This window comes from Candida oxycetoniae (genome assembly GCF_023343755.2).
Source record: "Candida oxycetoniae strain CBS 10844 chromosome Unknown scaffold13, whole genome shotgun sequence".
NCBI classification, from domain to species: Eukaryota; Fungi; Ascomycota; class Pichiomycetes; order Serinales; family Debaryomycetaceae; genus Lodderomyces; species Lodderomyces oxycetoniae.
Genome location: NW_026055409.1, coordinates 119,386 through 132,574, shown reverse-complemented (window position 1 = coordinate 132,574; position 13,189 = coordinate 119,386). Strand labels below are relative to the sequence as shown.

The 13,189-nt window shown below is 39.6% G+C and overlaps 5 protein-coding genes across 5 annotated transcripts; 3 read left to right on the top strand and 2 right to left on the bottom strand. All coding sequences in view use genetic code 12, as the record gives it.

Annotated features, from left to right (window-relative positions):
• Window positions 1–1,767: 1,767 nt before the first annotated feature.
• Window positions 1,768–2,076, top strand: KGF56_002071 (uncharacterized protein; the record flags this gene model as incomplete). The annotated part of the gene is made up of 1 exon (XM_049323260.1): window positions 1,768–2,076. The coding sequence occupies one exon, from the start codon at window positions 1,768–1,770 to the stop codon at window positions 2,074–2,076; it is 309 nt and encodes a 102-aa protein (XP_049180860.1).
• A 166-nt stretch (window positions 2,077–2,242) lies between these two features.
• On the bottom strand, window positions 2,243–3,076 carry MCM1 (transcription factor; the record flags this gene model as incomplete). The annotated part of the gene is made up of 1 exon (XM_049323259.1): window positions 2,243–3,076. One exon carries the CDS (start codon window positions 3,074–3,076, stop codon window positions 2,243–2,245), a length of 834 nt encoding a protein of 277 aa, XP_049180859.1.
• Window positions 3,077–4,504: 1,428 nt separating this feature from the next.
• KGF56_002069 (uncharacterized protein) lies at window positions 4,505–5,857 on the bottom strand (the record flags this gene model as incomplete). The annotated part of the gene is made up of 1 exon (XM_049323258.1): window positions 4,505–5,857. One exon carries the CDS (start codon window positions 5,855–5,857, stop codon window positions 4,505–4,507), a length of 1,353 nt encoding a protein of 450 aa, XP_049180858.1.
• Window positions 5,858–6,597: 740 nt separating this feature from the next.
• KGF56_002068 (uncharacterized protein) lies at window positions 6,598–7,353 on the top strand (the record flags this gene model as incomplete). The annotated part of the gene is made up of 1 exon (XM_049323257.1): window positions 6,598–7,353. The coding sequence occupies one exon, from the start codon at window positions 6,598–6,600 to the stop codon at window positions 7,351–7,353; it is 756 nt and encodes a 251-aa protein (XP_049180857.1).
• Window positions 7,354–9,907: 2,554 nt separating this feature from the next.
• Window positions 9,908–12,610, top strand: GPH1 (glycogen phosphorylase; the record flags this gene model as incomplete). Its single annotated transcript, XM_049323256.1, has 1 exon — window positions 9,908–12,610. One exon carries the CDS (start codon window positions 9,908–9,910, stop codon window positions 12,608–12,610), a length of 2,703 nt encoding a protein of 900 aa, XP_049180856.1.
• Between the last annotated feature and the right edge of the window lie 579 nt (window positions 12,611–13,189).

The following is a 13,189-nucleotide window of genomic DNA, read 5'->3' as shown; positions in this document are numbered from 1 at the left end:
TATTTTGTTCAATTTGTTTTGTTTCAACTATTATTGTATTTTGCTCAATTGTGTTTTTTTCAGTTTGTATTGCTCAATTTGTATTGTTCAATTTGTATTGCTCAATTGTGTTTTGTTCAATTTGTTTTGTTCAATTTGTTTTGTTCAATTGTGTTTTGTTGCCTTTTTGAGTAACCTTTTACGTATGTATATTTATCGGTAAATCTACGTCTATGATCAGTTTCGTCCTCTCACAATCTTTTTCTATAGTTTTTATAAAACACCTTTGGTGAAAAAATACAACAAAAGCCTACAATGTAATATATATATATTTATATAGTTGACTCTAGAAATTAGTCAAGAATACGTACTGCTGCTATTGATGCCAAACCTTATATATTCTATATCTCCCTAACTCATCACTGTCACTTTTACTCTATGAATATAATTATTTCATAATGCAAAGTTATGTGAGTCCCCCCCCCTTAGTTCTCTTTCTTTTTTCCTTTTCTATATGAAAAGTTGCAGAAAAAACAGAGCCAAATATATGGAATTGCCACTAATACTATACTAATCGGTCAGGAACTCATGTTCAAACAATAAGGGGAGATTACTATAGCTTGTCATTCCTAATTGAAAAATTAGCACAATATCAAAGGAAAAAAAAAACAAAAAAAAAAAGAGGCAGGAGCATAGGATCTATTTGGTTTTATCACAATTTGAGGGCACTTTCCTTAAATTGTCAGTTTACAGAAGATAGGATTGTAAAATAAGCAAACAAATGAACATTTTTCACTGAATAGGAAGTAACTTTCCTATACATTAGGAGAAAAATAGCAAAATAAACCTTCGATGTATGATTGATGCAAAAATATGTCAAAATTTTTAATAGAGGCTCAGATAATATCCTAGTCAGGGTGAGCAGAAAAAGAAAAGATTATAGGGGGAACAGATAAAGAGGGCTAGCCTTTTACTCAACTTACTAGTCTAACTCCATTGTATTTCTTCCTTTTTAAAAGTAATTCTCTTTCTTTCTTTTTTTTTACTTTACCCTGCAACATAGTGCAAAATTCCATTTAAATCGTACCTAGTCTGACATTATTTTAGGATTAACTTGTTATTGCTATGTCATCATTAGATGCATCATAGTAACAAAAAAAAAAGAAGAAAAAGACTAACTCAAAGAGAATGTTGGATACTAATTTATTGAACTTTGTATTAACCATTGCGTACAGTCCAAGCGTCTATTGAAAATGGATGCTTGGACTGACCTTATCTTTGCACCGACATTTCATTCCTTCAAATTTCCAAGTTGAGATTTTTTGTCAGTATAATATTCATTTTATAGCTTCCTAATAGATACTATTGCTACGGCGCATCTACGTGACATACAAAAAACTACAAACTCATCTATCTGTATATTTTTTAGCTCTGTTCAATATAATATGTATGTCAATACTAGAGACACTGCCACCTCCACCAAAATCAATCCACCTCCACCAAAATCAATCCACCTCCACAAAAATCAATCCACCTCCATCAAAATCGTTACAGCAATCCACCTCCACCAAAACCGTTACAGCAATTCCACCTCAACATGGTCCCACATCAATAAAATACAATTGCAAAAGTCTAAACCCCCATTCTAGTCTCAATAACAATAACAGTTTGTATACCTTAACAATAGAGAAGAACTTTATATTGCTACATCTCACAAATTCTCATTCTGGTAACTCGGTTGCAAAAAAAAAATAAAAATAAAAACAAAAACAAAAACAACAAAAACAAATGGAAGTTGATAGAGTACCTCAGTTAGAAATTAATAGAGTACCTCAGTTAGAAATTAATAGAGTACCTCAGTTAGAAATTAACAGAGTACGTCAATTAGAAATTGATAGAGTACCTCAGTTAGAAATTGATAGAGTACCTCAATTAGAAATTAACAGAGTACCTCAATTAGAAATTAATAGAGTACCTCAATTAGAAATTAACAGAGTACCTCAAATAGAAATTAATAGAGTACCTCAATTAGAAAAATCCCTCCCAGCCTCTTCCATAAAACCATTCTCTTTTTATAGACAAGTATCACAGAAATGAAAAAAACACAATGAACGGCAAGTTAAACGATCTAAAAATTAAATTAACAAAACACTGCAAAACTAATCTCCTCCTACAGCACCATCTCCATCTCCAAAAACTATCTACTTACACAACTAAAGTAAAACAAAAAAAAAGAAAAAAAAAATAGGGCTTGTCAACATCTCTATTGAAATTGTTGTTGGTTAGGTATGTTATTATTTGGCATATTTCCAAAATAATAATCATTATAAGGCACACCACCTGGTTGTTGCCCTGGTTGTCCCTGAGGTCCGGGCTGAACTTGTTGCGGTCCTTGTTGTCCACCAGGCTGTCCTTGATAATGAGGCATACCTCCTTGCGGAGGTATCTGTTGCGGATGCTGCACGTGATGATGTGCTGCAGCTGCAGCTGCAGCAGCAGCAGCAGCTTGCTGTTGTTGTAAATGAGCGTGTTGTTGTTGTGCTTGCTGCTGCTGAACCTGTTGAGCATGCTGCTGCTGTTGTTGCTGTTGTTGTTGTTGTTGTTGTTGTACCAGAGGAGCACCTGTATTGGCAGGACTATGTTCTGGCGATTCAGCACCGTCAACGTCACTTTGTTCGCCTTGGTCATCATCACCCATACCTTCCTCTGGTGCATTTAAGCACGCTTGGATCAAATTTTTCCCCTCTGGTTTCGTCACTAATGGCTGTAATTTAGGCGTTGTAAAAGTATAAACCAACCCTGTTTCAGATACAACCAAAAGTAATACTTGAGTCCCAGTCAATACACTCAATTCATAGGCCTTTTTCATTATACCTGCTTTTCTCTTACTAAACGTAATATGACGTCTACTCTTATCCTGAATAAATTTGATTTCAATCTTTCTTCTTTCCTTTTGAGTTTTACCCTGTGACGTTGATGTTCCGCCTACTTCGTCGTCATCTTCGTCGTCAACCGGTGGGTTGGATAGAGAGGACGAGATTGGATTGCCATTATTTGAGTCGTATTCCACAACTCCTTCTTCGATTTTTGCTGACATTTTCTAAAAAAAAAAAAAATAAAACAAAACTCAAACTAGTTAGTAAAACATACCCAAATTAACCATCAATTATCATAGACACCCCCCCTACCCTCTCCTCTCGTGATTCCAGTATACTCAAATCCCGTTCTTATCAAAGAATCCGAAAAGTAGAAGGCAATGGCGAAAAAAAATTCAAAGATCAAGTGAGACTGAGCTTTGCAAGTGTTCCCCTACCCCTCCTCTCTCTCACTCTCTCACTTTCTCGTTACTTGGGTTTGAATGGGGGTCATCGCCATAAAACAAACACCAAGCTCCTAGTGAATTCTTTTTTGGTTCAAATATATTAAATACTCAGGTTACATACTTTCCCCCGGCTTAAGATGTCTCTTTTTCTCCTCTGTCTCGGTCCTTATTAGTGTGAAAAATTTCCTCTTGGTGTACTAATATGATCAAATTGGGATAATATGTGGTGGTTTCCTAATTAGTACAAAAATTTTTGTTTTGGGAATTTATATAGAAAAAAAATTTAACCTCAGTTTTAAATTAGGGGGGAGGGTGGGGGGAGAAGGAAAAAAGAAGGGAAGAGCAACGGGGGCAACGGGAGGGACGAAGAAAGCGAATGGAGAGAGACTATGGCGAGAGCTAAAACGCGAAAAAGAAAAAGGGAAAAAAGTTGACACGCAATTATGGGATTGGTAGCGTATTGTATTTGATATGTATTGGTGTTGGGATGCACTTTTTCGGGTAATATATTATTTCCGAGACAATATCAAACCATCGACACCATCGACACCATCGACACCATCGAGCGAAGCGAGATGGTGGAGTAGTGACTATAAAGCCCACTATCAAGCGAAGCGAGATAATGAAGTAGTGACTATAAAGCCCACTATCAAGCGAAGCGAGATGGTAAAGTAGTGACTATAAAGCCCACTATCGAGCGAAGCGAGATGGTAAAGTAATGACTATAAAGTCCACTATCGAGCGAAGCGAGATGGTAAAGTAATGACTATAAAGTCCACTATCGAGCGAAGCGAGATGGTAAAGTAATGACTATAAAGTCCACTATCGAGCGAAGCGAGATGGTAAAGTAATGACTATAAAGTCCACTATCGAGCGAAGCGAGATGGTAAAGTAATGACTATAAAGTCCACTATCGAGCGAAGCGAGATGGTAAAGTAATGACTATAAAGTTAACTATCTCGCTTCGCTCGATAGTGGAGCAGTACTGACTAGCTTGTTACAACATCTGTTTCTAATTACTGCAACTTATTAATTCTTCCTCTACCCCTAGCACCAATTGGCTAATCAGTTTGCATCCTTACACACGCTAGTGTTGGTGAAGTCAGTGCACTTCCACCATTTTGCTTTGCTCGATAGTGACGGTGAAGTCAGTGCAGCTCCACTATCTCACATCGCTCGATAGTGTCGATAGTATCGGTGCAGTCAGTGCAGCTCCACTATCTCGCTTCGCTCGATAGTGTCGATAGTGTCGATAGTAGCAAGAATTTCATTTTTCAAAGGTGATGAATGTTCTTGCTTTATTTCCACATCTTTATTTGTAGTAGTATTATTTCTTAGTGTCTCCAATGCATCTTCAGAGGTGCTTCGTGAGGTGGCGATAACTTCTGGAGTCAGTTGTTTGGTACTGCCAGCAGTGGTAGTGTTGTCACTCTTGGCTTCCAATTCCTCTTCGGTGTTTTCCCTCACTTCAATCCCCAACTTCCCCAATATCGTCCTAATCTGGTTCTTAAACATAACCAAATCCTTATCATTGGAAGCCACAGGTTTGCGTTGGTTCAAAATCAAAATTCTCAAAAGTTTGCTTTTGCTAATAATCGATCTCGGTATTTTGGGCAACGAGTTTTGAAATTGGGTCAAGGCCTTTTCTAGAGCATCAAGATCCACTTCATTTAAATCATCATCAATAGCAAGAATTTCCTCTACAATGACATCTTCCCATTTCTTAAACTTACCCAATACTCTATTATATGACTCAACGAGCTCTGCAGATGAGCCAATTTTACTCATTATGCTATCCTGCTGGTCTTCAAAATCATATATATAGTTGCCCTCCTCTTCGTCATACTTGTTGAAATCGTCCAATCCCCAATCTGAATCATATTCAAGAAGCAATTTCTTTTCCTCTTCCTTTTTTAGTTTTGCTGCTTCATTTTTGAGGGCTTGTGCGCTTTTCTTGCTAGGTTTCAGCGGTGCTACAGTGGAGGAGGAGGAGGAAATAGTGGTGGTGGTGGAGGAGGAGGATTTGGATTTGGATTTTGTGGTGGTGGTCTTTTGTTTCTTTTTAGGCGGTGCTTTTACAATTTCCACATCATCGCTTACAGCTTCTTCTTCGTCGTCGTCGTCGTCGTCACCTGTTTCAATGATTTCGGGTTTGCCATTAGAGCCATATCTTATAAACTCCTCCATATCTAGAGGATTGCTAGCCAATTCGAATGCCTTTTCCAATACCTGATCTTTTCTTCTTTTTGCTGAACTAGTTGCAAAATGTATTGCTATATCATCTTTATGTAATGGTTTTAAATCATTGATATTTATCCAGATATAAGTATCGTCACTGAAGAATTTTATCGGTAGCACATTGCTAGTGGCACCGCTATTATTTTGAGAAGGAGAAGAAGGGGAAGCGTTGGTTGGCTTTGCTTTTGATTTTGGTTTTGGTTTCTTATTTTGAATATGTTGAGGTAATAGAGATTCATCCAAGACCATTGCTGGCCATGGTGGATACCCTTTTACCTTTGCTAAAACTATACTTTTTGGGGGATATTTCTCAGACATTAGGGAAAAGGAGTTTCAAAATGGGAGAAATAGAGAAAGGAGGAGGGGAGGAGTAGAAGCAGGTTGGGTTTTCTTTACCTGATCTTGAAAAATTTCCAGTAAAGTTTATCAGGTAGCATCGAAGATGAAAAATTAATGAGATACACAAACAGTGATTGATCCTTGGATAAAGAGGTATCGACACTATCGAACACTATCGAGCAGCACACTATCGAGAAGCGACTCTATCGAGCAGAGCGAGATAGTGTTGTTACAGGCTAGTTAGTGTTGCAACGAGCCACTAAGTGTTACTCCACTATCGAGCGAGGCGAGATAGTGTCGATAGTGTCGATAGTGTTGGTGTAGTCGGTGTAGTCTGTGTAGTCAGAGATGCTCCACTATCTCACTTTGCCCGATAGTGTCGATAGTGTCGATAGTGTTGGTGTAGTCGGTGTAGTCTGTGTAGTCAGAGATGCTCCACTATCTCACTTTGCTCGATAGTGTCGATAGTGTCGATAGTGTTGGTGTAGTCGGTGGCAGCCGGTGTGCTCCACTATCTCGCTCTGCTCGATAGTGTCGATAGTGTCGGTGGCAGCTAGTGTGCTCCACTATCTCGCTCTGCTCGATAGTATCGATAGTGTGGGCAGCTACTATTGCTCCACTATCTCGCTTCGCTCGATAGTGTCGATAGCAGAAAATAAATATAAAAGAGTAGTAATAGTAGAGTAGTAATAGTATTAGAGCAGAGTTGTAATTTTGATATGGACATTGTAGGAGATATCATTGAGCATGAGACGGAGGCCCCACAAGTGGCACCAGTACTCAGTGACAAGGAGCAGAGCAGCCACCAGGCCCTGCGGACCTTGTGGCTGAGTGATTCCAAGACCTTGAGTCCCTTGCTTTCCAATATAAAAAAGACTCTTGAGAAAAACCCCCAACTCGTCCAAAGTCTATTTCGAGAGAGAACAACAGAGAAACATGATATGGAGGACACTCTAGAGTATCCTCCAGAGGATTTTATGGAAGATCCTCCAGTAACAGAAGTTACATTTGAGAGTATTTCTGATCTCAGATTCGATTTTAAAGGAGATATTACGCAAAACCAGAAAGCATCACTTGGACTTCACCACCATCAGGAAGACCCACATATGGCAGGGTATACCTTGGTTGAGTTAGCGCGATTGTCGAGATCAGTGATTCCCAGTCAGAGGTGTATAAGTATACAGACTCTAGGAAGGATCTTGCATAACCTTGGGAAGCACAAGTTTACAGTTTGTGATGATGAGAAGCAGAGGGAGTTTGAGAAAATGGTGTGGGATTTAGTAGGTGAGTTACGGATAGAGGAGAGTTTGATGGAGGCAGCAAGCGAAAAGACAAGAAATGTGTCTGTACGAAACTATGCTGTGGAGGCATTGCGACACTATCGACACTATCAACACTATCGAACGAAGCGAGATAGTGGAGAAACAACAGCTCCCGACACTATCGACACTATCGAGCGAAGCGAGATAGTGTAGCACACTAGCTGCCACCGACCCTATCGACACTATCGAGCAGAGCGAGATAGTGGAGCACACTAGCTGCCACCGACACTATCGACACTATCGAGCAAAGCGAGATAGTGAAGCACACCAGGTGCCACCGGCACTATCTCGCTCTACTCGATAGTGTAGCTGTCTCCGACTAGCGAAAAGGATCCAGGATTTAGAATCCTTTTTCATCGAGCACAGCGAGCGGGGAGGTAGTAAGGGAGGGGGGGTACCGAGGAGGTGGTTGTGTGTGGTAGTAACTTTACTTCTACACTATCGAGAAAATCGAGATATCATTGTCTACACACTCTCTACACACTCTCTACACTCTCTATCTACAATCTATCTACACTCTCTATCTATACCCTTTCTTCTATCTGCACACTCTATCTACACACTCTATCTATACTCTTTCTTCTATCTACACTCTTTCTTCTGTCTACACTCTTTCTTCTATCTACACTCTACTCTTTTCTCTATCTACACTCTACTCTTCTCTTTTGACTAGACTCGTTTCACTCGTTGTCGACTATCGAGCAAAGCGAGATAGTCGAGAGTGAGACAAGACTAGACAAGCTAAAAACTGGACGAGCAAAGAAAAGAAAAGAAAACAGGTAAGAGAGGTGGGAAAGGTGGGAAAGATGGGAAAGGTGGGAAAGATGGGAAAGGTGGGAAAGGTGGGAAAGGTGGGAAAGGTGGGAAAGGTGGGAAAGGTGGGAGGGGAAGGAAATTGAGAGAGGGGATAGGGCATAAGAACAAGCTCCAAAGTGTCGGTGGTAGGTACAAAGTGTTGCTCCACTATCAAGCAAAGCGAGATAGTGTCGATAGTCTCTACTAGTATCGCTACAAAGTGTTGCTCAATAGTGTCGCTTTGCTCGATAGTGTTGCTCAATAGCGTCGCTCGATAATGTCGATAGTCTCTACTAGTATCGCTACAAAGTGTTGCTCGATAGTGTCGATAATCTCTACTAGTATCGCTACAACGTGTTGCTCGATAGTCTCTACTAGTATCGCTACAACGTGTTGCTCGATAGTCTCTACTAGTATCGCTACAACGTGTTGCTCGATAGTCTCTACTAGTATCGCTACAACGTGTTGCTCGATAGTCTCTACTAGTATCGCTACAACGTGTTGCTCGATAGTCTCTACTAGTATCGCTACAAAGTATTGCTCCACTATCTCGCTTTGCTCGATAGTGTTGCTTGATAGTGTCGCTCAATAGTGTTGCACGGTTATGATATGTGGGTTTTTACGCTAAAAAAAGCGTAAAAGAAAAACGTACAATAAACGTAAACGGTAACGCTTAAAAGAAAAATGAGAACAGGAATGTCATACTAATTGCAGTTTCCACTATGATTTTGAAAAGTTACATTCTCATCTTACTTGTAGTTGATTAGTACTGCTCGATTGTGGAGCAGCACTGACTAGTGACACTATATTCCACTATCGAGCAGAGCGAGATAGTGTTACTAGCTTACTACAACACTGACTAGCTCTCAGCAACACTATCTCGCTCTCTACTAGTATCGCTACAAAATGATGCTCCACTGACTAGCTCTCAGCAATACTATCTCGCTCTCTACTAGTATCGCTACAAAATGATGCTCCACTATCTCGCTTTGCTCGATAGTGTTGCTCGATAGTGTTACTCGATAGTGTTACTCGCTTTGCTGTTTTTTTATCGCCTGATTTTTCTAAATCCACCGCCATCTCCGTGAATTTCATTATACTCAAGCAGCGAGAATAGTAATGACAAGAAACACAAAGAGGTAAAACTACAGAACACAAACAAGTTTCAAAACAACGGCGATAAACATTGGCGAGAAAAAAATAGTAACAAATTGACGACGTATTTTTAATGCGACGGTAGCAATAAAAATCTCTTGTCTAATGTTGAGTGCCGCCCGGCACTGAAGATGCTGAGATGCTCCACTATCAAGCAGAGCGAGATGGTGGAGCACTACACACAAACTTTAATAATGGACCACCACACAAACTTTAATAATGGAGCACCACACAAACTTTAATAGTATCACTAAGTGTTGTGCCTATCTCTCGACACTATCTCGTTCGACAGTATTTCGCTCGACAGTATTTCGCTCGACAGTATTTCGCGGGACAGTATTTCGCGGGACAGTATTTCGCGGGACAGTATTTCGCTGGACACTATCTCGCTCCGCTCGATAGTGTCGATAGTGTCTGCATTGGCCATAAATACTAGTCAATCTAACTAACTTTACAAACTAGTCAAGCCAAATTCAAGTACCTTTATAGTAAAGTCAGGCTCGCTGAGCCATTTTACACTAGCATCTAATATCTAACTCCCGCGATCTAATCCAAACATTAAAACTCGTTACACTTTGAAGGAAATATATTTTCCATTCGCTATAAATACATGACTCAATTCCTTGAATGGTTTTCAATTGATTATTATTTCTCAACCTCTTCTTTTCTTGTTCTTTCCTTTCATATAGAAACAACTCTAGCTTTTCTTTTGCTTCCCCCCCCCCTTCCCCCTTTCCCGTCTAGTACTTACTACACAATGTCTATGGATTATCTTACTCCGTCGACTTTACCGCAACCCAAATTAAAAAGAACAAATACCGGCTTTACTCCTAACCAAATCATTGCCCTAGATGCTGCAATTCCCGAGTCGGCAAAACACATTTGGTTCAAATACTCGCAATTGGATTTGTTGGAAAGAAAGACAAGAGGAGGTGCCAACCGCCTGGAGAATATCCACTCAATTGTCGATAACCCAAACAAGTTTGAACAAGAGTTTGTTCGGAATGTCGAAACCGGATTAGGGAGGTCGATGTACAATTGTGACAATTTGGCTGCTTACCATGCTGCGTCAAGAACAGTGCGTGATGCTCTCATTATTGATTGGGCAAATACCCAACAAAGACAGACTATCCAGGATGGTAAAAGAGTTTATTACTTATCCTTGGAATTCCTTATGGGCAGAGCCATGGATAATGCTTTGATCAACTTGAAGTGTGAAAAAAACTCAAAGGACTCTTTACACGAGTTGGGATTCAATTTGGAAGACGTTTTGGATCAAGAACCAGATGCCGCATTGGGTAATGGTGGATTGGGTAGATTGGCTGCTTGTTTTATCGACTCTCTCTCATCAAAGAATTATTCCGGTTGGGGTTATGGATTAAACTATCAATATGGTATTTTCAAACAAAGAATTATTGATGGCTACCAAATCGAAACTCCAGATTATTGGTTGAAATACTCAAACCCTTGGGTCTTGAATAGACGCGAAATCCAAATCCCGGTTGATTTTTATGGCTACGTTTATGAAGAACACGATCCAAATACCGGTAAAGTTAAAAAGAATTGGGCAGGAGGTGAACGAGTTTTGGCAGTTGCAGCTGATTTCCCAATCCCTGGCTACAACACAGATAATACCAATAACCTTAGATTATGGAATGCTCAGCCTACACAAGAATTTGATTTCACCAAGTTTAATGCTGGTGATTATCAACAATCTGTTGCATCACAGCAAAGAGCAGAATCAATTACCTCGGTTTTATATCCAAATGATAACTTTGAAGAAGGTAAAGAATTGAGATTGAAGCAACAATATTTCTGGGTTGCTGCTTCATTGCACGATATTGTTCGTAGATTTAAAAAGAACCACAAGACTAACTGGAATAGGTTCCCTGATCAAGTAGCTATTCAGTTGAATGACACACATCCAACATTGGCCATTGTTGAGTTGCAGAGAATCTTTGTTGATTTAGAAGGTTTGGAATGGGATCACGCTTGGTCTTTAGTCTCCAAGGTGTTTGCTTATACTAACCATACCGTGATGGTTGAAGCATTGGAGAAATGGCCAGTTGACGTTATGGGTAGATTGTTACCTAGACATTTGGAGATCATTTACGATATCAATTACTATTTTTTGAAAGATGTTGAACACAGATTCCCCAAGGAGCGTGAATTATTAACAAGCGTTAGTATTATTGAAGAAAATCCCAAATCTGTTAGAATGGCATACTTGGCAATAATTGGATCACACAAGGTGAATGGTGTTGCTGAATTGCACTCGGAATTGATCAAAACCACTATTTTTAAAGATTTTGTTAAAGTTTTTGGTCCTGATAAATTTACCAATGTAACTAATGGTATCACACCAAGACGTTGGTTGAGACAAGCCAACCCTAAATTGGCGGCTTTAATAGCCAAAAAATTGAATGATCCAAATTATGACTACTTGACTAACCTTGGTAAATTGAAAGAGCTTGAAAAGTTTATTGATGATGAACAATTTTTGAGAGAATGGGATGCAATCAAATTTGATAATAAGAGAAAATTGGCACTTTTGATCAAGAGCGAAACTGGCGTTGATGTTGATCCAACGGTTTTCTTTGATGTTCAGGTTAAGAGAATCCATGAATACAAGAGACAGCAGATGAACATTTTTGCAGTTATTTACAGATACCTCCACATCAAGCAATTGCAAGCTGATGGCGTTTCCCTTGATGAAATAAAGCAAAAGTATTATATCCCCAAGGCCTCGATCTTTGGAGGAAAAGCTGCCCCGGGTTATTACATGGCCAAGACTATAATCCACTTGATTTGTAAGGTGGGAGAAGTGATCAATAACGATGACACGATTGATAACTTGCTCAAGGTTGTATTTATTCCTGATTATAATGTCTCCAAGGCAGAGATTATCTGTCCCGGATCAGATTTGTCGAATCATATTTCCACTGCAGGAACCGAGGCATCAGGTACCTCAAATATGAAGTTTGCTTTGAATGGAGGACTCATTATAGGAACGGTTGATGGAGCCAATGTCGAAATTACTCGTGAAATAGGCGAAGAGAACATTTTCCTTTTTGGTAATTTAGCGGAATCGGTTGAAGAATTGAGACATAAGCATTTTGTTGAAGGTGCACATATTCCAGAATCCTTACAAAAAGTATTTGCTGCAATTGAGAGTGGTCGATTTGGTAACCCAGACGATTTCAAATCATTGATTGAATCGATCCGTAACCATGGGGACTATTACCTTGTTTCTGATGATTTTGATTTATTCCTTGCTGCTCATAAGAAACTCGAAAAGGTATTTGGTCATAATGGCGGTGATGCAGATGATAGTGAACATTTGAAGAAATGGGTTAGAAAAAGTGTTTGGAGTGTTGCTAATATGGGGTTCTTTTCAAGTGATCGATGTATTGATGAGTATGCTGAGAACATTTGGAATGTCGAGCCCTCCAATGTCTAAAGCAGAGTTGAGCAAATCTAGATATTAAAGATATATATAGATAAGAAGCGTTTATAGATGTAGTTTATTTTCAAAGAGATGATATATTGTGTATCGAGCGACACTATCGAGCGACACTATCGAGCGACACTATCGAGCGAAGTGAGATAGTGGAGCAACACTAGCTGCCATCCATAATATCGACATTGGTGGTACACACCCCTTCTCTTACAATACTATCTCGCTTCGCTCGATAGTGGAGCTATACCAGCTGTCACCGACACTATCGAGCAGAGCGAAATAGTGGAGCAACACTGACTAGCTTGTATAGTGCTCTTTGCCACTATCAATACTATCTCGCTTCGCTCGATAGTGGAGCTATACCAGCTGCCACCGACACTATCTCGCTTCGTTCGATAGTGGAGCTTCGCTCGATAGTGTCGCTCGGCCCATTTGGCTGCGAAAAGAAAAGTTTGTTCCAACGAGGTTGAAAAAAAAAAAATTAGACGGAAGGTATCGGAGGAAAGAAGTTGATTAAGATATCATTGATATTCAAAGGTTGCTGTTGCTGTTGGAGCTGGTTCTGTTGTGTCAATTGTA